General features: G+C 41.2%; 1 protein-coding gene across 1 annotated transcript; it reads left to right on the top strand.

Annotated features, from left to right (window-relative positions):
• Nucleotides 1-725: 725 nt before the first annotated feature.
• Nucleotides 726-18,960, top strand: LOC141194321 (uncharacterized). The gene is made up of 5 exons (XM_073662224.1): nt 726-980; nt 1,063-1,183; nt 1,267-1,364; nt 1,563-1,653; nt 17,804-18,960. Exons 1-5 carry the CDS (start codon nt 726-728, stop codon nt 18,670-18,672), a joined length of 1,434 nt encoding a protein of 477 aa, XP_073518325.1. The 3' UTR covers nt 18,673-18,960.
• Nucleotides 18,961-27,331: the final 8,371 nt, after the last annotated feature.

Raw genomic sequence — 27,331 nt, 5'->3', positions numbered from 1 at the left:
TTGTCTTTGTGTTCTTACAAACAAGCTTTTATAAATGTCTCAAATTTCTATGTCTGAATCAGACATTAGATCCAATGTGATAGAACATTACAGTTCGAAGACGGGAAACATTCATATAGACGGCCGGTGGTGATGTAGTCAGTGACGGACTTTGGCCAAATATGTTTCTAGAACCAAAGTAGAAGATGAAGATGTCCTCATCATGAAGTAGTTATTTCTCATGTCACGTGTAAAATCTCCTGCAGTATTACTAATGCCGATTCCGGTGTCTGTAAATGAGGCGAGAATTAGCTTTATGGAAGATGAGTCTATGAGAAACGTATTCAGCTACAGACTCCGAGGAAGAAACTGCTTGTTGTTTGTGGCTTAAATTATATATGTTTTATTAGTATATGTATATAAGAAAACTAAATACTGTAAAATAATAAATCTCCTCATATGTTTCCCTTATTATCTCCAGTAATTGTATTATTACACAGGATTTTTATGACGTTACATCTGCTCATCATCTTCTCATTCAGATCTCTACAATATCAGATCCTCTCAGTGAATATCTTCTATATAAGCAAATTTTTCTGATTTACCCATCAAGGATGGATATGGATAGAGACTAGATGGCGGAGAGGATATTATACCTCACCCTAGAGATCCTCTTCCGTATTACTGGAGAGGTGAGAGATTCTGATGATGTCACGTTACATCATTCTTATCTATGGGAATAACAGATGTACAGAACTGGAGAGCTGAGGACTCTGGAAATGTCTGGAGGGAGATTTATTAATGTGTCTCTCCATAACCAGGATTACACAGTAGTGAAGAAGACCTCTAGAGAGCGCTGTCAGGACCCTGTGTCTGAGGGATGGGGAAGACCCCTGAGCCCAAAAACCGGACCTCCATCTCACCCCCTGATACATGATGACATCAATGACCAGAAGATCCTAGAACTCACCTACAAGATGATTGAGCTGCTGACTGGAGAGGTGACACTGCTGGGAATGCTGGGACATTATACAGTAACGCTATGAAGGGATTGAGGGATGACAGTATCATTGTATGTGTCAGGTTCCTATAAGGTGTCACGATATCGCCGTCTATTTCTCCATGGAGGAGTGGGAGTATTTAGGACACAAAGATCTGTACAAGAACGTCATGATGGAGGTTCCCCAGCCCCTCACATCACCAGGTAATAGACAGGACTAAATACACATGGCCTATAATTATCTGTATGTAAAGAATGAATTCAGCCCCTGTATGTGTTTCCTCCAGATCTATCCAGTAAGAGGACAACACCAGAGAGATGTCCCCGTCCTCTTCTTCCACTGGACTGTAAACAAGAAGATCCCAATGTTCCTCAGGATCATCAGGTAGATGGAGAGAAGGTGTCATGAGATCTCCCCTATGATGTGTAGACGGCTGTGAAGGTCTTGTGTTCAGTCTTGTTTTATCCACCAGTATTACATGTTTTATACTTGTGTAATGAGAATGGTGGAGATGGCAGGATTAGAGCTGATCATAGATGGGACTTCTCCATCTGTCTGTGACTTTTACAATATTTGTTTCAGGGTGAAGATCTGACCCATATTAATACTACAGAGACATATGTGAGGGGTGATGAGCGGTGTAAAGAGGAGATTCCTACATATGACTACCCAGGTGAGTACTAACCACTAAATGCAGAGAAATCACAGATTCTTCTCAGACACCGGCTGTGGCTGCTTTATTGGTCATGTGATCACCATTTTGCCGTTAAAGTACAACATTGTCCTCCACCTAAAACTGTTCAAATGACTTTATGAAATTGTGAAAGTCCTTTTCTATAGAATTTACAACCTGGAGGATCCACCTACCCCCTGGGATTAGTAGATGCTGACTGTTAACTGCCCAGATCTGTAAATCCACTCATTGCTCTGACAAATTATTATATATCTCCAAAACTTATATTTCCAAAATTCACAGACTAATCCAATTGGAGTAAAGGGTAAAAATTAACTTTTATTTTTTCACGATTAAAACTAGAAATATAGTAGCAAAATGTAAAAATGATTGACTCAGTGGTCCCTGAACTGAAAGTCAGCTAGGATATTAGTAGTAAAGAGTTTGTCACTCAAAATTATTGCAATATACAGTACAGACCAAAAGTTTGGACACACCTTCTCATTTAAAGATTTTTCTGCATTTTCATGACTTTTAAAATTGTACATTCACACTGAAGGCATCAAAACTATGAATTAACACATGTGGAATTATATACTTAACAAAAAAGTGTGAAACAACTGAAAATATGTCTTATATTCTAGGTTCTTCAAAGTAGCCACCTTTTGCTTTGATGACTGCTTTGCACACTCTTGGCATTCTCTTGATGACCTTCAAGAGGTAGTCACCGGAAATGGTTTTCACTTCACAGGTGTGCCCGGTCAGGTTTAATAAGTGGGATTTCTTGCCTTATAAATGGGGTTGGGACCATCAGTTGTGCTGTGCAGAAGTCAGGTGGATACACAGCTGATAGTCCTACTGAATAGATTGTTAGAATTTGTATTATGGCAAGAAAAAAGCAGCTAAGTAAAGAAAAACGAGTGGCCATCATTACTTTAAGAAATGAAGGTCAGTCAGTCCAAAAAATTGGGCAAACTTTGAAAGTGTCCCCAAGTGCAGTTGCAAAAACCATCAAGCGCTACAAAGAAACTGTCTCACATGAGGACCGCCCCAGGAAAGGAAGACTAAGAGTCACCTCTGCTTCTGAGGATAACTTTATCTGAGTCACCAGCCTCAGAAATCGCAGGTTAACAGCAGCTCAGATTAAAGACCAGGTCAATGCCACACAGAGTTCTAGCAGCAGACACATCTCTACAACAACTGTTAAGAGGAGACTTTGTGCAGCTGGCCTTCATGGTAAAATAGCTGCTAGGAAACCACTGCTAAGGACAGGCAACAAGAAGAAGAGACTTGTTTGGGCTAAAGAACACAAGGAATGGACATTAGACCAGTGGAAATCTGTGCTTTGGTCTGATGAGTCCAAATTTGAGATCTTTGGTTCCAACCACCGTGTCTTTGTTCGACGCAGAAAAGGTGAACGGATTGACTCTACATGCCTGGTTCCCACCGTGAAGCATGGAGGAGGAGGTGTGATGGTGTGGGGGTGCTTTGCTGGTGACACTGTTGGGGATTTATTCAAAATTGAAGGCATACTGAACCAGCATGGCTACAACAGCAACTTGCAGCGGCATGCTATTCCATCCGGTTTGCATTTATTTATGACCCCAAACACACCTCCAGGCTGTGTAAGGGCTATTTGACCAAGAAGGAGAGTGATGGGGTGCTACGCCAGATGACTTGGCCTCCACAGTCACCAGATCTGAACCCAATCGAGATGGTTTGGGGTGAGCTGGACCGCAGAGTGAAGGCAAAAGGGCCAACAAGTGCTAAGCATTTCTGGGAACTCCTTCAAGATTGTTGGAAGACCATTTCCGGTGACTACCTCTTGAAGCTCATCAAGAGAATGCCAAGAGTGTGCAAAGCAGTCGTCAAAGCAAAAGGTGGCTACTTTGAAGAACCTAGAATATAAGACATATTTTCAGTTGTTTCACACTTTTTTGTTAAGTATATAATTCCACATGTGTTAATTCATAGTTTTGATGCCTTCAGTGTGAATGTACAATTTTCATAGTCATGAAAATACAGAAAAATCTTTAAATGAGAAGGTGTGTCCAAACTTTTGGTCTGTACTGTATATCAATTATATTTATTTAATCAGGATAACAGATCTTCCTACCGTTTGTATCTAACAGAACAATTTATTCAGAAGAACTGTGAATAAATTCACTGTGGTAAGCTTTAAAATTCATGAAGCCGACACATTGGCAGTTTCTCTTATCTTGTGCTTATAGCAGCAGTTATAGGATATTGAGAGATTCTCTTGCTTTATCCCTAATCTTTTCAGCAATCATATAGTACAATAGACAGTCTCCTACATAATGCCAATCACAAGAGCCTGTTAGCTGAACTTCTCATATTATAGCATTAGCGATGAGGATGAAGCTATCGTGATGGACGTCCCTAGCTGCTGCTACAGTGGGGAAAATAAGTATATGCAAGACGGCCTTCATTTTTTAAAGTCGTGGCGAAAAGACAACTAGGAAATACATAGCTTCTAATAGCCACAAGCCTACTCAATATTGAATGCAGATATAACAGGAGAAACAGAGTATATATAGGCATAAAATCAATATAGCTTTATTGGATACAAAATAGTAAAAAGGCCACAGCAGTGGCAACACAGAGTAAATAGCAGATTACAAAATACAGTACATGGTAACATATATAGAAAATGTATATATCAAAGGCCCCCCCAAACAAAAAAGGGGGAAGGGGAAAGGCAAGCAAATAGCATGTAAGATATACCATAGATGAGGGGTAGCCGCACAAGTGTGCAGGTATATATAAGATATCAAGAAAAATTCAAGTATCCCTTACCAATCGCTAGTAGGGGGGGCCAGTAGAGAAAAAGTGACAGGCAGACCGGGAACAGGATGAACTTAAGGTGCCAAGTGACCAGAAGAGAACCTCGACGCGCGTTTTGCCCCTATATTATGGGCTTTCTCAAGAGGCAAAAGAATGGGGAAAATAAGTATTTGATACACTGCTGATTTTTCAAGTTTATCGTAGGTACACTTCACCTGTGAGAGACAGAATGTAAAAAAAAATCCAGAAAATCACATTGTATGATTTTTAAATAATTAAATTGCATTTTATTGCATGAAATAAGTATTTGATCACCTACCAACCAGCAAGAATTCTGCCTCTCACAGACCTGTTAGTTTTTCTTTAAGAAGCCCTCCTACTCTGCACTCACTACCTGTATTAACTGCTGCTGTTTGAACTCGTTACCTGTATAAAAGACACCTGTCCACACACTCAATCAATCACACTCAAATCTCTCCCCCATGGCCAAGACCAAAGAGCTGTATAAGGACACCAGGAAGAAAATTGTAGACCTGTACAGGGCTCAGATGGGCTACAGGACAATAGAGAAGGCAACAACTGTTGGCACAATATTAGAAAATGGACGAAACACAAGATGACTGTCAATCTTCCTCTGGCTGGGGCTCCATACAAGATCTCGCCTGGTGGGGCAGCGATGATTCTGAGAAAGGTCAAGAATCAGCCCAGAACTACATGGGAGGACCTGGTCAATTCACTGAAGAGAGCTGGGTATAGAGACAAGAAGACCTGGCACAACACATTTATAAAGGAACGCTGTGCCCCAGCATCCAAGGAAATATATAGAGAAGAACAATAAAAGGGTGTAAAAATGGGCACCAGACATTCTGAATAAGTAAGTCAATAACAATAAATAATAATTTTAAGAAGAATTATAAATTTTATTAAATACCACACACAAGCACCAAAAAGTTAAAACATAATTAAAAAGGCAGAAAAAGCATTAGATGTAAACCACCTTATAAAAGGCACATACATAAATATACATAAATTTATGAAATATTACATGTAATAAGGTGCCCACCCTGGATCAAAGCATATATTTCTGGTAGATGTAAGATTATGAATAATGCTGCACAGATAGAAAGTACAGTGTGTATGGAAAGTATTCAGTCCCCTTTACATTTTTCACTCTTTGTTTCATTGCAGCCATTTGGTAAATTCTAAAAAGTTCATTTTTTCTCAGTAAAGTACACTCTGCACCCCATCTTGACTGAAAAAAAACAGAAATGTAGAAATTTTTGAAAATTTATTAAAAAAGAAAAACTGAAATATCACATGGTCATAAGTATTCAGACCCTTTACTCAGTATTGAGTAGAAGCCCCCTTTGAGCTAGTACAGCCATGAGTCTTCTAGGGAATGATGCAATAAGTTTTTCACACTTCCGTCCAAGGATTGGTCAAGTTGAGAATAGGGAGGAAGGAGGTGGGATGTTCCTACCTATAAAGACATGCTTGCTTGGCCGCCGAACATGGCCAGCAACCATGCCGATATGTTTATCAAGAAACTATCATAGTAACAAATTCTATTTAGATATTAAACAGACTGCTAGCCCCTGATGATCATGGCAGTTATAAAAAAATGATGAAACACGTAAGGCTTGAACTTCAGCTTAGTGCTAGCTAGGAAGGTCTAATATCATGTTTTACAGGAGTCGATAGACACTGTGGTATCGTAGGAATCAAAACTAGGAAGCTCAGTGTGTCAGCACTGTGGGTGTGTGTCAGTGCTGTGGGTGTGTGTCAGCGCTGTGGGTGTGTATCAGCGCTGTGGGTGGGTGTCAGTGCTGACGTCGGCGGTCGAGTGACCTGTCACATGGCTAAATGACGTCATGGAAGGTCCTTTTACACCACTGCGAGACACCGAGGAGACCGGACGCATCGGAGAAGGAGACCGGGGGCCATCGGAAGGTGAGTGTAATGTTTTTTTCCAGGACGTCCCTCCTGACAGCACACCAGGAGGTAGTCCTTCATGTCCGACTAGGGGCAGGAACACACGAGAGGTTAAAGGCCCCTCCCCACCCTCCATCGCCTGTGTTTTTCCTGTCCCTAGTCGGACAGGCACATGAGAGGGCGCAGCAGCGCTGAAAGCATAGGAGCAGCCCAGGGGACGGAGGGGTTGCCATACCTGTCTCCTCCCGCTGTCGAGACAGGCTGCCGGCTGAAACCCGTCCTGGTCCCTCAGCCAGCCCAGTGGAGCGGAGCTCCTGGAAGGCGCCGCTTCCCTCCTCGGAGGGCTCTGGGCGTGCTGCCTCTGCCGGCCAGCGCAATTCCAGTGACGCGGCTGCGGCATGAGTTCCACCCTGGAACGCACTTCCGGTTAGGAGGTCAGCAGGAAGGAGAAGCCTGGGGAAGATGGCGGCGAAGACGGCAGACAGGTAAAATCTGTCCATGTGTGTCTGTCGGTTAGGCACTGCACCTATAGTGAGCTATGGAGGGTAGCCCCGCGCAGCACACGGATTCCACGGCCATCTCCCTGGGTCATGTAAGTGAGCATCTATGGGCCCCCTTTTTTTGTAGCTGAGCTATGGTGATTTATCCTGACAAACTGCCTGTGTCTGATACTGTCCATAGAATAAAGGGACCCCAAAGGGATCAGTTCCTAAGAAGAGGGCTAGGCGATGCCCAACTTGTACTACCAGGCTTCTGGACATATATAACAAACAGCTGTGCAAGGACTGTATAGCAAAAGTTATGGCGGAGGAGCAGGCCACATTTAGAGCCGAAGTAAAGGCTATGATTAAAGAGGAAGTGCCTGGGAGGCTTCAGCTGCAATCATCAAGACCAATATTGCGGCCACGTCCATGGCCAGATCAGCAGGCTTATGGTTGGAGGACCTGGAAGCCAAACTGAGAAAGAGTGCTTCCAGGGAGGATATAGCCGAGGCTTTATACATGGTCAGGATGGCAGTAAATTTCATGGCAGATGCGTCAGCAGAATCTGTCCGGTTCGCGGCAAGTAATGATGCGCTGTTGAATTCGGCCCGTAGGGCACTCTGGCTGAGGTCTTGGACAGGCGATATGCAGTCCAAAAACAAACTTTGTGCTATCCCATTTTCCGGCCTACAGGTTTTTGGACCTGTACTGGACAGCATTCGGCTGCAGCATTTCCTAGGAAGTTGGCAGAGAATAACCCAAAATCAGTGGATTTTACAACTTATAGAACACAGGTACAAGATCGAGTTTTCTCAATTCCCCCCCCGACGATTTCAGATCACGGAAGCCAGTTCAACAGCGGCCCTCAGAAGGCTGGAAGTAGACATCAGGCAGCTTCTCCAGGACGGAGCAATAACACCGGTCCCTCGTTCAGAGAGATACAGGTGCCATTATTCCAGACTGTTCTCCATTAAAAAAAACATCGGGAGAGTACAGGACAATTATAAACCTCAGACCCCTGAACCAGTGGGTAAAGTACAAGAGGTTCAAAATGGAGTCAATAAAATCGGTGATACTTCTGGTACCCAAAGACGCGGTGATGTGTACCTTGGATTTGAAGCAGGCATATTACCATATTCCCATACACCCTTCAAGACAGAGATACCTCAGGTTTGCAACAAGAGGGAAAGGTGGCGTAAGCCACTATCAGTTCCAATGTCTTCCGTTCGGCCTGTCATCGGCACCCCGTATTTTCACCAAAATAGTGACGGAAGTAGTCTCCCGTCTAAGGAGAGAGGGCATAGTCATAATTCCCTACCTAGACGACTTTCTTCTAGTAGCAGATTCAGACGCGCAGTTAATTCTTCATCAGCGTCGGGTAATGCGAGTATTGTCAGACTTGGGGTGAGTTCTAAATTTAGGAAAATCAGACCTAGCTCCAAGCAACCAGAAGATATTCTTGGGAGTGCTATTAGATTCGCACCGGGGCTTGTCCAAACTCCCTCAAAAGAAAGCTCGGGACATAGTAAAAAAATTCAGTTCCTTTTGCAGAAAGAGGGAAGTAACGGTCAGGGAAGCTATGAGTGTTCTGGGGACCATGACATTGTGCATCCCCTGTGTAAAGTGGTGTCAGGCACATTCCAGAATTCTTCAGAATGAAATCAGCTCCGCTTGGGACAAACGTCCGTCAGGCCTGGACAAAAAGATGCCCTTAACTCCAGACTTAAAAGGCTCCCTAGCCTGGTGGGTATCCCCTTTAAAGCTGGGAAGTTCCACAGTGGGACTAAGTAAAAAAGTGGAGAAATGTTGTAACAATATTTTTTAAAAAAATCACAAAATACTAATTAAAAAAATAAAAAATATATTGTACCCATAAATAAATATTATTATAAATCAAATGGATAAATAAACAATAAAAGTAGACATATTTGGTATCGCCGTGTCTAGAGCGACCCAACCATATTAAACCATCCCACTAGTTAATACAATTAGTAAACACCATAAAAAAGTAAAAATCTAGGCAAAAAACAATGCTTTATCATCATACCGCAGAACAAAAAGTGGAATAAAATGCGATCAAAAAGATGAATGTACTGTACATAAAAATGGTATCTATGAAAACGTCACATTGTCCTGCAAAAAAACAAGCCGCCATACAGCTCCATCAGGGGAAAAATCAAAAAATTATAGCTCTCAGAATGAAGCAATGCAAAAATATTTTTTTTTCGATAAAATTGTTTTTATTCTGTAATACCGTCAAAACATAAAAAAACTACATAATGTTGTATCGCGGTAATCGTACTGACTAGAAAAATAAAGCTGCCTTATCAATTTTACCATACGTGGAACGGCATAAAAAAAACAAAAAAAAAAACAATTCTTGAATTGTTGTTTTTTGTTTTTTCTGCCTCTCAAAAATCGGAATAGAAAGCGATCAAAAAATGTAATCTGCCCAAATATGGTACCAATAAAAACGTCAACTCATCCTGCAAAAAACAAGCCCTCACATGACTTTTTCAGTAGAAATATGGAAAAATTATAGCTCACAAAATCTGGTTATGCAAAAACTAGTTTTTTTGGGGAAAAAAAGCGTATTTTAGTATGTGATAGCAGCCAAACATAAAAACCCGCTATAAATCTATCGCTGTAATTGCACCGACCCGAAGAATAAAGTCGTCTAATCACCTATACCGCACAGGAGCAGCGTAAAAAATAAATAAAACCAATTCTTCACCTGCTGTTGATTTGTTGATTCTAACTCCCAAATATCGCAGTAAGGCTCAGCTCACATTTATCCTGCGCTCTGAATATTCCCTATAATGAGGCAGGTGGAGGCACCATGGATGCTGTCTGGCCTTTGATCTGGCGGTGTCCGTCTTTTTAGGTTTGCATAAAAGTGTCATCGGCCACAGTTCTGTGCACCTCTGGGGAAAAAAGGACATCACTGAACAGAGGCCAGACAGAGTCGAGAGTAACTCTGCTGCCTCGGGGTTTCATCTGAATTACGTCACTCTGAGATTTAAAAGGAAACCCTTATGTAAGTGCTCAGCATAGAGTGCAGGATAAATGTGATCCAAAATGTTATGTAAAATGTTCCCAAAATGTTCCCAGCTTCAACTCAATCCACAAAAAAAGCAAGTTCCCACTCGGGTTCGTCATCTGTTAGCGGAAATATAGGGGGCTTCCATGTTACTGATGGCACAAAGGCTCTGGAAAATCGAAATGGCCCTTGCACCCCAAAATAAATTCAGCAAATTCTGTGCTCCTAAAACTAAATGCCCCCTCCCTTCTGAGCACCAGTAAGCCTAAACCGCAGTTAGTGTCCACATGTTTGGCATTTCTGTAGTGATGAGAGCCCTCTTACTGTATGGGTGCATGTCTCCAGAAGCATAAGCCGGGAATAATCTACTGGTCACTACAGCGTACTGGTCACTACAACGGAAGTTTGCAATTTTCACTCAGCAACATCCACTGCTGCTTGTTTCTGGAAAACCCAAGGAGTCAAAATCGTCACAACACCTGTAGATAAATTCCCAAAGGGTATAATTTCCAAAATGGGGTAACTTGAGCGGTGATTGTGCTCTTGTAGCACTTAGGGGTTCTGTATATGGAGTCCGTAAACTAATACAGAAAATTCTGTGCTCCAGGATGCCTACTGTATTACTATACTGGGTTTCTGCTAAAACCAATAGCGCTCTGTCCCTCCCGAGTCTCACCGTATGGCTAAGCAGTTGACATGGATTTACTGTGACGGAGAGGAGCCCGAAGACTGCAGCTTCTAATTCCTCCCACTCATTAAAAGCCTTTCACCTTCATATTAAACAGTGCAGGTTTCTGCCGGGGGTTAATCTGCTCAGTTGTAAGCTCCTAGAAGCTTACCATCATTTAGGCTCTCACCTGTTCGCTGTTAGCCACTCCCCGCTCCTATATATACTGGGCTTTGGCAGGCTATCCTACCAGAGCTAGCTTATGCTGCATGGTTCTAGGAGTGTGCTGGACTGTTGTTGTTTGAGAAGGCGTTTGGAGGATTAAGCTAAGACTGTTGCGTGGTTTAGTTTGTGTGTTATCCTCTTCTTCTTCTATTTAGGTTTGTCCCCCATCCTCCACTTCCCAGTGTTAACCTCTGTTGTTTGTGTGCATTTATTTGTATGATTGGTATTTTCCTTTAGCCCTATTTGTATTACCTTGTTAGTCTGGTTGGGGTTCAGCCATACATTACTACTCCCCTCTTCCCTGGGTGGTGGAAGGGAACAGACTGTGGGCGGATTGAGGAACTCAGACAAGGTACGTGGCGCCCGGTGTCTTTACCTTCAGAAGTAATCCGGGGAGCAGGACCAGCTAGGGTGCCCCTAATGTTAGGGACAGGAAGGAGCTCCTGCCCCCGGGATACCCGACAACAGAGTCATGCCAGCAGTACTGTGCAACCACATATGTGGGGTATACAGTCAGCAGAAATTGTGGGACAAATTTTGATGCAATTTTTACCCATTTCCCATTGTAAAAATGTAAAATCTGGGTCTAAAACAAAATTTTAGTGGTAAAAATGGAATTATTTTTTTAATTGCCCAATAGTATAAAATTCGGTGACCCACCTGTTGTGATCACTGCACCCCTAGATGAATTCCTTGAGAGGTGTAGTTTGTAAAATGAGGTCTCATATGGGGGGTTCTGCTCTTCTGACACCTCAGGGGCTCTGCCAATGTGACATGGTACCCTCAAACCAGTCCAGCAAAATGTGAACTCCAATATGGCACCTCTTCTTTTCTGAGCTTGGCACTGTGCCTCAAAAGTAGTTTTCGACCACATAAGGGGTATCTGCGCACTCAGGAGAAATTGCACAACAAATTTTGGTGTCCATTCTCTCCTGCAATCCTTGTGAAAATAAAAAAATTGGGGCTAAAATAACATTGTTTTTGGAAAAATGTGATTTTTATTTACACGATTCAATGTTATAAACTTCTGTGAAGCATCTGGGGATTCAAGGTGCTAGATAAGTTCCCTGAGAGGTTTCCAAAATGGTGTCACTTGTGGTTGCACTGTTTAGACACATTAAAAGCTCTCCAAACGCGACATGGCGCCCGCTAATTATTCCAGAAAATTTTGCATTCAAAAAGTCAAATGGTGTTCCTTTCAAGTCCTGCTGCGCGCCCAAACAGTAGTTTTCCTCTACATATGGTATATCGGCGTGCTCAGGAGAAATTGCACAACAAATTTTGGGTCCATTTTTTCCTGTTACCCTTGCGAAAATAAAAAAAATTTGAGTCTAAAGTAAAATTTTTGTGACAAAGTTAAATGTTCATTTTTCCTTCCACAGTACAAAAATTCCTGTGAAGCATCTGAAGGGTTAATAAACTACTTGAATGTGGTTTTCAGCACATTGAGGGGTGCAGTTTTTAGAATGGTGTCACTTTTGAGTATATGTCATCTGTCATATAGGCCCCTGAAGTCACTTCAAATGTGATGTGGTCCCTAAAAAAATGGTTTTGTAAATTTTGTTGGAAAAATGAGAAATCGCTGGTCAAATTTTAACCCTTTTAATTTCCTAACAAACAAGAAAATTGTTTAAAAAATTGTGCTGATATAAAGTAGACATGTGAGAAATGTTATTTATTAACTAATTTGTGTGATATAACCGATTTAAGTTCATAAAATTAAGTTTTTGCCAAATTTTGATTATTTTTACAAATAAACACAAGTAATATCAAAGAAATGTTACCACTAACATAAAGTTCTATATGTCACGAAAAAGCTCATAATCAGGGGGATCCGTTGAAGCGTTCCAGAGTTATTACCTCATAAAGTGACAGTGTAAAACTGTAAAATTTGGCCTGGTCATGAAGGTGCAAACAGCCTTGGGGGGTAAAGGGGTTAACTCCTCTAAATAGATTTGGACTTAGACAGAGACCCCTATGTAAAAAAACATCACTAAGTTCTAGTGTATCTGTAGGGCCACAGTATTACCTGTTGTTCTGTAGTGTGAGATGGGAAGAAGAATAGTATGTTAGCCGGGTCAGAACCAGGAGGGCAGAGAACATACAAAATCAGAAGACACAAGAGTAGTCAGTAAACGGGCCGAGGTCACAACAGGAAACAAATACACAAGCCGGGAGCTGAGCACAGAGGACTGAACCAGAGGAGAACAAGGCTGGATCTGGCAGCTTCCGGCAATATGCTTCCAGCTTTAGTAGGGTGTGGTGCTTTCCAGTTGGCTGAAGCAGGGAGCAGATTACTCCAGCTGGACAGCACACACACCCATACTGCCAGACTGGGTGGTACTACTGGTCCCAGCAACCCTAATCTTAGTGGCTGAACAGAGCCTGCGCCGCCCAGAGCTTCTGGTTCTGACGTCTCCTCCATCACCAGCGCCACCTGCAGGATGAATAAGGCGGCTTCTGGCGAGAGAAGCAGACATCGCAGGAGCAGATCCCAGAGGAGATGGGACCCACCAGAAACCTTAATATGACAAAATGTCAGAAAACCAGAGCAGTAGAAATCCCCATAAAGTGACTCCATTTTGGAAATTATAACCCTCAGTGAATTAATCTATAGGACTAGTGACTATTTTGACTCCACATCCACTTACTGGAAATTAGCACACAGACGATGTTGCAAAGTGAAAATTGCACATTTGCCATTTTATTGCGCAACACATAACAGTTAGGAAAATAAGTATTTGATACGCTGCCGATTTTGCAAGTTTTCCCACCTACAAAGAATGGAGAGATCAATAATTTTTATCGTAGGTACACTTCACCTGTGCGAGACAGAATCAAAAAAAAATCCAGAAAATCACATTGTATGATTTTTACATAATTAATTTTCATTTTATTGCATGAAATAAATATTTGAAACAATAAATAAACAGATCTTAATATTTGGTCCAGAAACCTTTGTTACAATTACAGAGGTCAGACGTTTCCTGTAGTTCTTGACCAGGTTTGCACACACTGCAGCCGGGATTTTCGTCAACTCCTCCATACAGATCTTCTCCAGATGTTTCAGGTTCGGGGCTGTCGCTGGGCAACATTGAGTTTCAGCTCCCTCCAAAGATTTTCTATTGGGTTCAGGTTTGGAGACTGGCTAGGCCCTCCAGGACCTGAAATGTTTCTTACGGAGCCACTCCTTAGTTGCCCTGACTGTGTGTTTCGGGTCTTTGTCATGCTCGAAGACCCAGCCATGACCCATCTTCAATGCTCTTACTGAGGGAAGGTTATTGGCCAAAATCTCGCAATACATGAACCCTTTGCAGAAAAGCATTCCCAAAGTATGATGTTTCCCCTACCATGCTTCACAGTTGGGACGGTGTTCTGGGGGTTGTACTCATTCTTCTTCCTCCAAACATTGAGAGTGGAGTTGATACCAAAAAGTTCTATTTTGGTTTCATCTGACCACATGACCTTCTCCCATGCCTCCTCTGGATCATCCAAATGGTCATTGGCGAACTTCAAACTGGCCTGGACATGTGCTGGCGTGAGCAATGGGACCTTGGGAGTGCTTCAGGATTTTAATCCATGACGGCGAGGTGTTACTAACGGTAATGTTTGAGACTCTGGTCCCAGCTCTCTTCAGGTCATTGACCAGATCCTCCTGTGTAGTTCTGGGCTGATTATGACCTTTCTCAGAATCATCCTTACCGCACGAGGCGAGATGAAGCCTGCATGGAGCCTGTGAAGAAACAGGGTCTTTCGTGGGCATAAATCTACTCAGACAACACAGGGTGAGGGTAAAACAGTGTGGCAATACTTTATTGAACCACCAAATGGACAATAAACCCATAGAACAGTCCCAGCAAATACCTAAGATGGCACAACATTACACAGTCTCACCCTTCTGCTGGCCCGCCTGGGATAGAACAGCTGCAACTTTTGGACTTCCAAGGCTAATTACCTCAACCAGAGGCTCCCCGCTTTTGGCGGGCCCCCACAGAGAGAAGGTATCGACAAGCTTAGGAAGCTGACAGTCCATCGAGGTACAAGGCCAGGAGACCCAAGGGTCCCACCCTGGCCTCTCCAAGAGTTTCCATGGGGCCAGATGACCAGCTGGTCTCAATCTGGCTTCTCAGATAGAATGTCTCCATGGGTTCCAGGCTACCGGAGGGTCCCACCTGGCAACCCCAAACAACATATCCAAGGGGCCAGGTGACTTCATCGTCCCAACCTGGTCTCTCCAAATGTTTCCATGGGCTCTCTGATGGTCAATGGAGCAGATACGTATCTTTCCAGTCAGGGCCATATACCCTTAGGCTGGAATCTTGTAGAATACAAATCTGTGTCTCTTTGAATAAACTGATGCTACCAAGCTGATGGTCTGAAGAGAGTCTGATCTTTGATTCTACTTGTAAAGTCTCTTTGAATTCTGCCTGCTACAGAGGCATGGGTTCTTTAAATAGTTCACATTTGTTCTTTCAAGTACACATCCACAGGGCAATCACCCACACAGCCGACATAGCAGGGGGGGGGGGGGGTGGTTCTTTAAATCAACATCTAGCTGGCTTTAGTATAATATGCAATTAGTATAGTAACAAACGTCATTGTTTCAGAACCAAGAGAAGACAACATTCAGCGTTATACAAATACTGGTCTGTTCTTCTTGACCTACCAAAGAAACACACACAAGTTTTAAAGTCAACACAAACACAATAGTGCATTTCTCTTGGCTTAACAAATCTAGACGTATGGCTGATTAAGATAAGCTGTGTCGTCACAGAGCCTCAGACAAGAAGATTGACGGTCATCTTGTGTTTCTTCCATTTCCTATTAATTGCACTAACAGTTGTCTTCTCAACAAGCTGCTTGCCTATTGTCGCGGAGCCTATCCCTACCTTGTGTAGGTCTAAAATTTTGTCCTTGGTGTCCTTAGACATCTGTTTGGTCTTGGCCATGGTGGAGAGGTTGGAGTGATATTGATTATGTGTGGATAGGTGTCTTGTATAGATGTAATGAGTTCAAACAAGTGCAATTAGAACAGGTAGGAGTGCAGAGTAGGAGGGCTTCTTAAAGAAAAACCAACAGGTCTATGAGAGACAGAATTCTTGCTGGTTAGTAGATGATCAAATACTTATTTCATGCACTAAACCTACTCAAATAAATAATGACTAAACAGAAAAATGTATTTAAAATATAACATTTTTTAATTTTTATTAATATAAATGATAAAACCAAAAAAGGAAGGGATTACAAGGAGAAAACTATATATATGGGGTATAGCATGTAGATGACAATGAATGGTTAATCCTAAATATATGATAACGTGCATAGATATAATAAATAAATGTAGCAACCAATAATCTATATAAAATATAAATAAATTCTTAATTAAATCCCAGTGGATATATAAATAAAAGTTCTATACTAGATACATTATATGCAAAAATAAATATAACATATAAGTAAGGATAAATACCATATGGTCAAGGCCCCACAACCTCCCAAGGGGACCAATTTATTTATTTATATTTTATATAGATTATTGGCTGCTACACTTATCGTATTTTTCAGACTAAAAGACGCACCAGACCATAGGACGCACCTAGGTTTTAGAGTAGCAAAATAGAAAAAAAAATTAAGCAAAAATTGTGGTCATGATGCATTATTTTAGGGGAAGGGGGTCTGCTGCTGACACTGTTAAAGGGGTAATGTCCCCCAATTCTTTTAATATCCCCATCCTGGTATATATGCCCCCCTCCTTCCTGTTATATGTGGCCCCCATCCCCATATGCATGGCACCCCTCATCCCCATCCTGGTATGAATGGCACTCCTTGATCCCCATCCTGGTATGCAAGGCACCTCCTGATCCCCATCCTGGTATGAATGGCACTCCTTGATCCCCATCCTGGTATGCAAGGCACCTCCTGATCCCCATCCTGGTATGCTTGGCATCCCCTGATCCCCAATCCTGGTATGCATGGCACCCCCTGATCCCCATCCTGGTATGCTTGGCACCCCCCGATCCCCATCCTGGTATGCTTGGCACCCCCTCCCTGATCCCCATCCTGGTATGCATGGCACCCCCTGATCCCCATGCTGGTAATGCCTGGCCCCCCTCATCTCCATTCTGGTAATGCATGCCCTCCCTGATCCCCATCCTGGTAATGCATGCCCCCCCTGATCCCTGCCCTGGTAATGCATGGCCACCTCTGGTCCCCATACTGGTAAAACATGGCGTCCCGCTCTGCTGCCGACACTCACTGTGTGCGCCTCTCATGGCAGGGGGCGCATGGCGTCCCTGTCATGTACCCTCACACTGAGATGCTGTGCCGGAATAGTCACTGCTCCCCATGCTGGGACTGTGTGTGTTGAGAGCAGTGACCATTCACTCTCCATAACAGCGTACACACTGTAGCTGCAGTGCGGCTCCTGCTGTGCTCGGAGGTCTGTGTGCCCACTATTAAAAACCATGATTATTCACTACAATCCAGGAGAGTGGGTAGTAGTGAATATTCATGGTCTTTAATAGTAGGCACACTGACCGCCGAGCACAGCAGGAGCTGTGCTGTGGCTACAGTGTTCGCGCTATTAAGGAAGATGAATATTCATTGCTCTCCACGCCCTAGGGTGTATTTGTAGAGTATCTGAGCCACTAATAATGTGGAAACCTTTGTTTTTCCACTGACAGATGATGGACCTGAGTGGGGACTTTTTTTTTCGTGAGATGAGTAGAAGCTTTTCTTGTTATTATTTTCACCTATATAACACTGTTTGGTGGCTTTTATTCCATATTTGGGAGGCAGAATCAGTTGAACACCACGGTCAACTGCTTCATGCTATGAGGTTTTCTATTAGACTGTGAACTGTCATTGTCTTGGTGAATAATTAAATTTTTTTACATAAATTCCCATTTTTACAGACAGTTTAAGTAGAAATGTTCAAAAATATAAAATTCAAGGATATTTTATTCAAAAATAATAATTAGTTTTTTTTTTTCTTGGCAGATGACTGTACCAGGAGATCAGAGGGACAGCTGACATCTCCAGTTTTCAAATCAAATGGTCTTGAGATCCCAGATGTAATTGAAGTGAATGCCATTACTCCAGATATACCATCATCCCTTCACAGCAAAGATCTGTCATCTGATCCTATCAAACAGGTCCTGTCTTCTGATTCATTACCGACCACTATGGAAAATCAAAGTCACAAAATAAGCATTAAAAAACGAACTGCTCCTAATGCAAAGAAGCCATTTTCACATTCAGAAAATGGAAATAGTGTTTCCGTTGAAAAGTATATTCTTAAACATCAAAAAATTCACTCAGCAGGGAATAGATTTTTTTGTTTCAAATGTGGGAAATGTTTTAACCAGAAATCAGGTCTTGTTAATCACCAGAGAACTCACACAGGGGAGAAGCCATTTTCATGTTCAGAATGTGGGAAATGTTTTGCAGAGAAATCAAGTCTTATCAGACATCAGAGAATACACACAGGAGAGAAGCCTTTTTCCTGTTCAGAATGTGGGAAATGTTTTTTATGGAAATCAAATCTTGTTAATCACCGGAGAAGTCACACAGGGGAGAAGCCTTTTTCCTGTTCAGAATGTGGGAAAAGTTTTCATCACAAAGCAGATCTTGTTACACACCAGAGAACTCACACTGGGGAGAAGCCTTTTTCTTGTTCAGAATGTGGGAAATGTTTTAACCGGAAATCAGTTTTTGTTAAGCACCAGAGAACTCACACAGGGGAAAAGCCTTTTTTCTGTTCAGAATGTGGGAAATATTTTTCACAGAAATCAAATCTTGTCACGCACCAGAAAATTCACACAGGGGAGAAGTCTTTTTTCCTGTTCAGAATGTGGGAAATATTTTAATCATAAATGTAATCTCATTAAACACCAAAGAACTCACACAGGGGAGATGCCTTTTTTTTGTTCAGAATGTAGGATATGTTTTAACCAGAAATCATATTTTGTTAGACACCAGAGAACCCACACAGGGGAGAAGCCTTTTTCACGTTCAGAATGTTGAAAATGTTTTGTGAAGAAATCATCTTTTCTTAGTCACCAGAGCAGTCACACAGGCAGAAGTCTTTTTCATGTTCTTAATGTGAGAAATAATTTATACGGAAATCAACTCTAAATAAATATCAGCCTAATAAACATCAGAGTGTCACAATTTCTCTGCTTAGTGTGTCTCGGATGCTGTGACTGACAGCTCAGTCATGCCATGTGGTGCAGGGGTGTGCTGAGTTGTCGGTGTTTTGATGGACAGCTCAGCCATCCAATCCGAGTCTTGAGAGGTGTTGAGCTTCTTTCAGATGTTCCCTGTTCCAGGTGATTACCCAGTAACTTAGCTGAGTCTCAGACCTCTGCTAGACATAGCATCTGCTCGGTTGTTTGCCTTGTAATTCTGTGCTCTGTTTGTTGGTCCTTTGCTGTATGACTTTAAACCTCGTTCTGACCATCCATTTGCCTAGCCCCTTTGCTCTGATCTGCTATCTTCCTGGTATTATGACCTCAGATCATGACTTGACTTCGCCTGTCTTTTCTCTTTTGTTTTCTAAGTGCTCTCTTGGTATCTGACCCCGGTATGTTTGACTAATCTGCCTCACAGCCTGTCCATGAGTGGTGACTAGCATCACATTATATCCAATAATGGATCCAATTCCTACACTCTGTGATCAGGCAGCGAATCTGACCCAGATGATCCAGGATCTGGCCAGGAAATACTACAAGCTAGGATCTTCACAGTCCCAGCTGCAGGGTCAGTTTTCTAGTACTATGAGTGCTTCCCAAAGCTCTCCGCTACCGACTGTAGTTATAACTGTGGTACCTGCTGACGTGCAGTTGGTTTCCTGAAACAGTAGTATGTGGAAAGGAACGAAAAGTGGAAAATCCGCGCTGCTGGAAGATGACAGTTAATCCAGGTCCACACTAGAAAAACATGCTTTATTTTATTGTCTATCCGTGTCAAAGTAATATACTTCCTCCTCAGGGCAAAAAACATATGACAAATGACAGAACACAGCCATATACAGTATATACACTGGTGAATTTGAAAAAAATGTGGCGCCAAAAAAGAACACATGATATGTCAAAGTTTAATAATGTAAATAATTTAAGAAGAAATGATGATAAAAGCTTTCAAAATTACATATTTTTATTTTCTCAATTTCATTTATCTTGTAAACAATAATAAAATACACATTTCTGGTGATAAATTTAATCTAAATATAAATATAGTGTGATGTAAAAATATAGTTATGTAGGTTGGGCAAGAAGTCACAGAACAAAAGTATCGACATTGGCGTGAGCGATGTAATGGAGAAGAGTGAATGAACCAGAGGATTAAAAAGGGGCGATTGGGGTGTATAAAACCATAAATTTATTAAGAAGTGGATTGTAGTGAATAAAAGTGTTTGTCACATTGGAATGTTAGAATATTAATTATTAGACATTATATGGACATATAAAACACATTTTTAATGTTAATGTATAAGAGAAATAAGATACTAAACTAAAGATACTGGCCAAAGAAATCGCTAAGAGAATAGCGTGGGAAAAAATCTATGCTGCTGGGAAAGTCCCTCCGCTGAACTTAGATGAACTCAGCATTCGGGGATAACCCAGCTGTTAGAGTGAGAGGCTGGGTGAAATCGTGACGTAACGTGGGAAAATGTTAGTACAAGCCTCCAAAGAAGCCATGAAAGAGGAATAAAGAAGAGATCTTCGAGCAAAATGAATGGCAAAACAAAAAATGAAGCGGGAGTGAGTTCAATTCCCACCTGAAATAACAAATTGAGGTAAACTGTGCAAATATTAAGAAATTATACCATACACAAAAATATAATTATTAAAAATATTTAAGATATATATACAGTATTAAAATATTTAAGAAATATATACAATATATATGTATATGATAAAAATGGTGACTGATAAAAGTAAATCAAGCATAACATGGGGGGCAGCATGGTGGCTCAGTGGTTAGCACTGCAGCGCTGCGGCTCTGGGCTCAAATCCCACCAAGGACAACATCTACAAGGAGTTTGTATGTTCCCCTCGTGTTTGCGTGAGTTTTCTCCGGGTTCTCCGGTTTCCTCCCACACTCCAAAGACATACTGATATGGAATGTAGATTGTGAGCCCCAATGGGGACAGCGACGATAATGTCTGTAAAGCGCTGTGGAATTAATGGCGCTATATAAGTTGTAATGTCCTCACAGTACAAGAAATTCAAGAGAGTAGATTTTATCTGTATTTTATTCTTGTCCTTCTTCCTCCAGCACAATGCATTACATGTTTCTCAGCAGACTAGAAACCGAAACTAAAACTCACTTCCAGTCTCTAACTCTCCGGTCACAAGACTTCCTTTTCTTAAAGAGACAGATCTAAACATTATACATTACACACCCCAAGTCATATCGTCCCATTTCTCTTCTATCGATAGACATATTGCAAAGGCCTGGCAAATAGATTATTTCACATTATTACGGAGATTATTCATAAGGATCAATCAGGCTTTATTCCAAACTGGTCCACAGCAATGAATTTACGAAGGCTTTTTCTTCAAAGATCAGATGTAATAATGGGACATAAAGCTATTCTTTCTTTCTCTCTCTCGATGCGGCTAAAGCATTCGATGGCGTAGAATGGAAATACCTGTGGGAGGTTCTTAAAAGGTTTGGGGTGGGTCCCAAATTCCTATCATACATACAGGTTTTGTACTCTGGACCTCAGGCTAAAATAAGAACTAATGGTCTCTTATCGGCTTCAATCGCGTTGGGGAGGGGCACTCGGCAGGGATGCCCCCTGTCTCCCCTCCTTCTCGCGATAGCCATTGAACCTTTGGCCTGTATGTTGATTGCTAGTCCGGATATTGTAGGCTATAAATATGGTATCCTAATGATGACGATTTACTTATATATATATATATATATATATATACACTGTATATACACACACACACACACACACACACACACATATATATATATATATACATATATATATATACATATATATATATACACACACAGTACAGACCAAATTGTACATTCACACTGAAGGCATCAAAACTATGAATTAACACATGTGGAATTATATACTTAACAAAAAAGTGTGAAACAACTGAAAATATGTCTTATATTCTAGGTTCTTCAAAAGTAGCCACCTTTTGCTTTCATGACTGCTTTGCACACTCTTTGCATTCTCTTGATGAGCTTCAAGAGGTAGTCACCGGAAATGGTTTTCACTTCACAGGTGTGCCCTGTCACGTTTAATAAGTGGGATTTCTCGCCTTATAAATGGGGTTGGGACCATCACTTGTGTTGTGCAGAAGTCTGGTGGATACACAGCTGATAGTCCTCCTGAATAGACTGTTAGAATTTGTATTATGACAAGAAAAAAGCAGCTAAGTAAAGAAAAACGAGTGACCATCATTACTTTAAGAAATGAAGGTCAGTCAGTCTGAAAAATTGGGTAAACTTTGAAAGTGTCCCCAAGTGCAGTTACAAAAACCATCAAGCGCTACAAAGAAACTGGCTCACATGAGGACCGCCCCAGGAAAGGAAAACAAAGAGTCACCTCTGCTTCTGAGGATAAGTTTATCCGAGTCATCAGCCTCAGAAATCGCAGGTTAACAGCAGCTCAGATTAGAGACCAGGTCAATGGCACCCAGAGTTCTAGCAGCAGACACATCTAGTCACCGGAAATGGTCTTATATATATATATATATATACACACACACACACACACACACACACACACACACACACACACACACACACACACACACACACACACACACACAGACACAGTTGAAACCAGAAGTTTACATACACTATATAAAAAGACACATATGCATGTTTTTCTCAATATCTGAGATGAAATCAGAATAAACATTTCCCGTTTTAGGTCAATTAGTTTAAATTTGCCAAATGCCAGAACAATGAGAGAGAGAATGTTTTAAGGCATTTTTATTGCTTACTGCAAAAGTTTCCATACACTACGATTACTATACCTTTAAATAATTTTGGACTGCCTATATGATGATGTCATGTGTTTTGGAGCTTCTGATTTTTTTTTCTGAGCTTTTTGGCAGCATCTGTGTTAATTAGAAACACACCTGTGGATGTATTTTAATGCACATCTGAAACACACTGCTTCTTTGTGTACCATCATGGAAAAGTCTAAAGAAATCAGCCAAGATATCAGGAAGAGAATTGTGGATCACAAATTGTGGGTACAATTTCATGATACCTGAAGCTGCCTCGTTCATCTGTACAAACAATTATACGCAAGTACAAACAAAAATGGAATGTCAAGCCTTCATACCACTCAGGAAGGAGATGGGTTCTGTGTACCAGAGATGAACGTGCATTGGTCTGACATGTGCATATCAACCCAAGGACAAAAGCAAGAGACCTTGTGAAGATGATGGCGGAAGCTGATAAGATTGTGTAAATATCCACAGTGAAACGAGTACTGTATCAACATGGGCCGAAAGGCTACTCTGCCATTACTCAAGAAAAGGAAGAAACCATTACTCAAAAAAAAAACATAAAAAAGCCAGATTAATGTTTGCACATGCACACAGGAACAAAGAGCTTAATTTTTGGAGACATATTCTGTGGTCTGATGAAACTAAAATTGAACTTTTTGGGCATACTGACCATCGTTACCTTTTGAGGAAAAAGGGAGAAGCTTGGAAGCCTAAGAACACCATCCCAACTGTGAAACACGGGGGTGACAGCATCTTGTTGTTGAGTTGTTTTGCTGCAGGAGGGACTGATGCACTTCACAAAATAGATGGCATCATGAGAAAAGAAGATTATGTGGCAATACTGAAGCAACATCTCAAGACATTAGCCAGGAAGTTAAAGCTTGGGCGGAAATGGGTCTTCCAAATAGACAATGACCTGAAGCATACTGCCAAAATGGTAAGAAAGTGGCTTAAGGATAACAAAGTCAATGTTTTGGAGTGGCCGACACAAAGCCCTGATCTCAGTCCTATTGAAAAGGCAGATGCGAGCAAGGCGACCTACAATCCTGGATCAGTTACACCAGTTTTGTCAGGAGGAATCGGCCCAAATTCCGAACAACTATTCTGAAAAGCTTGTGGAAGGATATCCCAAACGTTTGACCCAAGTCATTCAGTTTAAGGGCAATGGTACCAAATACTAATGAAATATATGTAAACTTTTGACTTTGGAGTAAGTAATAAAAATGCCTTAAAACATTCTCTCTCTCATTATTCTGGCATTTGGAAAATATTAAAAATTATGGTAATCCTAATTGACCTAACACGGGAAAGGTTTATTCTGATTTCATCTCAGATATTGAGAAAAACATGCTGATGTGTCTTTTTATATAGTGTATGGAGACTTCTGGTTTCAAACTAATGTGCCTTTGATATCAGCGGTAATTGACAGAGTAACCACAAATAATACTTTTGAACTAGCGGCTGCCATGAGAAATAACACAATGAATAAGTAGGATATTCATTGGTCCTTATGGAACACTCTTAAATGCAAATCAAGATGGACGCCCTTTTGGGTAGAAAATAATACTTTTGTTAAGTTGGTATTAGAGAAGGGAAATACTTAACAATATTTCCTTCTCCAGCTAGACAAAAATGGATGGAGATATAGGTCCAATTTCTGAGGATCAATGGAGAGCGGTATTAGAACTGGTTCCCCAATTATCTTTATATGAGACACAGAGATTTTCCCAGATCATATTAATACATAGGAAATATAAGACGCCTAGATTCCTATGCAACATAGGATACCGGACTGCTGCTGAATGTCCAGGATGTAACATGGATGCTGCGGGCCTATTACATCCGCTATGGGAATGCTGGGAGTTAGGAAAATACTGGAAAGGAGTTCTGTCTATTATAAAGAGGGTATATAAAATAGATATTCAACCAGACCCCAAAAAATGCCTATTAGGTATATTAGAGCAGGGGTTCTCAAACTTTTCAAACAGGGGGCCAGTTCACTGTCCCTTGGACCATTGGAGGGCCGGAATATAGTTTAAAAAAAACTATGAACAAATTCCTATGCACACTGCACATATCTTATTTTAAAGTAAAAAAAAACAAAACGGGAATAAATACAATATTTAAAATGAAGAACAAGTAAAGTTAAATCAACAAACTTACCGGTATGTCAATGGGAACTATGGGCCAGCTTTTGGCTAATGAGATGGTCAATGTCTGGTTCCATATTTGTCACTGCTAGTCGTAACAAGTGATGCAAGTGTGCATCAGTTAGTCTGGATCTGGTTGGAGATTTCACATGTTTCATTCTGGAAAAAGTCTGTTCACAGACATAAGTGCTGCCAAAGATGGTTGCCATTTTGAGTGCAAGGTTCCTGAGATTAGGATATGTCTCAGAGGGGAGAGATGCATAGAAATTAGGAAGGCTGCTTGACTTGAATGCATCTTTCAGAGTCACAATTATGCATTTCAGCCAGTTCCATTTGGTAAATTGTATCCACATTTTCAATGTCAATAAAAAAATGGGTTACGGAAAAGCTGCATGTCCTGTTCATGGAGATGAATCTTTAAATCTACATTGGAACTCCTTTTGGAACTTTTCCAGTGAATCCACACATGTTTTGTTTGGGAATGCAACCAATGGTTTTTCCACTAACAGATTTTGAGTTGTGGGGAGATGGCAGAGATTTTCCTCCTTCACTTCTTTGATGAGGAGGCCTAATTTTACTTCAAATGCTTTCACATGTGATTGCATATCACAGAGGAGCTGCCCCTTTCCTTGAAGTTGTACATTGAAACTGTTAAGTAACTCTGTTACATCGGTCAGAAAGGCAAGGTGCCATTTCCATTCCGCATCATTGAGCTCCGGTACTTCTTTGTTTTTGAAAGCAGAGAAGCTGTAATCTGTGGAAGTAAGTCATAGAAATGTCTCAAAACTCTCCCTCGACTCAGCCAACGCACTTCTGTGTGGTGCAGAACATCTTCATAGGCAACATTTAGCCCAGACAGAAATTCCTGAAATTGTCAGTGGTTTAATGCATTAGCTCTAATGAAATTAACACAAGATACCACAATTTTCCTAACAGAGTCCCACTCCAGTGATTTACTACACAGCGCCTGTTGGTGGATGAGGCAGTATTGGATGAGAATGGTCATGTTTGTCCATCTCTTGGTTAATGCGAGCAATTACTCCTTCCTTAGACCCCACCATGCTAGGAGCACCATCAGTAGTCACACTGGCTTGTTTAGCCCAGTCCAGCTCCAAACCATTCACAGTTTGGCAAACCTTTTCATAGATATCCTCTCCTGTAGTTCTTCCTTTCATGCCTTGCAGTGCAGCAAGCTCTTCTGTGACTTCGAAACAGTCATTCGTCCCACGAATAAAAATTAGAAGTTGTGCAGAATCACGAATATCATTACTTTCGTTGAGTGCCAAGGAAAAATAGGAAAGTGTTTTTGCAGAGTTTTGCAAATGCTGAAGCAAATTGTCTCCCATTTCTTCAATCCTTCGTGTAATGGTAGGTCCTGAAAGACTCACTGTACTAAATAATTCGGCCTTCTCTGGACACATCTCTTTGGCAACAGAAAGAAGGCATTCTGTAACAAATCCTCCCTCCAGGAATGGTCGGCCAGTGCCCGCTATTAGCTTGGCAACTTGAAAACTTACTCGCAGTGATGAAATATTTAGCTGCTTCTGCTTCACAGAAGTATTTTGCCGAGTTGTCAATGTATTTTTTAGTTTTAATATTTTATCCTTTCTCCGACCAAACAATCATATTTATCTTTATATTGAGTTTGATAGTGTCGAAGCAAATTGTATCCTTAGAACACAGACACTATATTCTGACATATCACTCAGCTCTTTCCTTGTACTGCATGAAAAAGTAATCATAAGGCCACTGTTCTTTGAATATCCTACATTCCGCGTCAATTTTTCTTTTTCTTGATATCATTATTTCCTAGGGATTCCAAATTGCTTTTAGTAAAATACCAATTATATATACAGTGCTACAAAAACATTATACCAGCAATAAAATTGCCCACATAGAGACATACAGACTGCACTGCCCAATAATGCAGTCTGATCAGTGCCCATCAATGAAGCCTTGCCAGTCTATATAATTTCAGCCTCACCAGTGCCCATATTGGTGGAACTCCGCTTTTACCTCAGGCTCAGACTGGTGTGGTGCGAGAGTCCCCAATAGGCAGGTAAATATCCCCAATAGGCAGCATAGGTTCCTAATAGGCAAGTAAAGGTCACTCTAATAGGCAGCATAGGTCCCCAATAGGCAGGTAAATGTCCCCAATAGGCAGGTAAACGTCCCCAATAGGCAGCATACATTGGTGGCCAAAAGTATTGGCACCCCTGCAATTCTGTCAGATAATACTCAGTTTGTTCCTGAAAATGATTGCAATCACAAATTCTTTGGTATTATTCTCTTCATTTAATTTGCTTGCAAGGAAAAAACACAAAAGAGAAGGAAGCAAAAATCAAATCATTGATCATTTCACACAAAACTCCAAAAAA

The sequence above is a fragment of the Phyllobates terribilis genome, unplaced genomic scaffold, assembly GCF_046119375.1.
Source record: "Phyllobates terribilis strain yellow unplaced genomic scaffold, ASM4611937v1 Scaffold_69__1_contigs__length_7402412, whole genome shotgun sequence".
In the NCBI taxonomy this organism is placed as follows: Eukaryota; Metazoa; Chordata; class Amphibia; order Anura; family Dendrobatidae; genus Phyllobates; species Phyllobates terribilis.
Note: the sequence above shows the minus strand (reverse complement) of the source record. Positions and strands in the feature narration are given on the sequence as shown.

Bases quoted from the DNA above. Each gene is read 5' to 3' on its own strand.
- LOC141194321 (XM_073662224.1), top strand. From the start codon at position 726: ATGTACAGAACTGGAGAGCTGAGGACTCTGGAAATGTCTGGAGGGAGA. The intron at 981-1,062 runs GTGACACTGCTG...TGTATGTGTCAG, and splicing joins TTGAGCTGCTGACTGGAGAG to GTTCCTATAAGGTGTCACGA. The intron at 1,365-1,562 runs GTAGATGGAGAG...TATTTGTTTCAG, and splicing joins ATGTTCCTCAGGATCATCAG to GGTGAAGATCTGACCCATAT.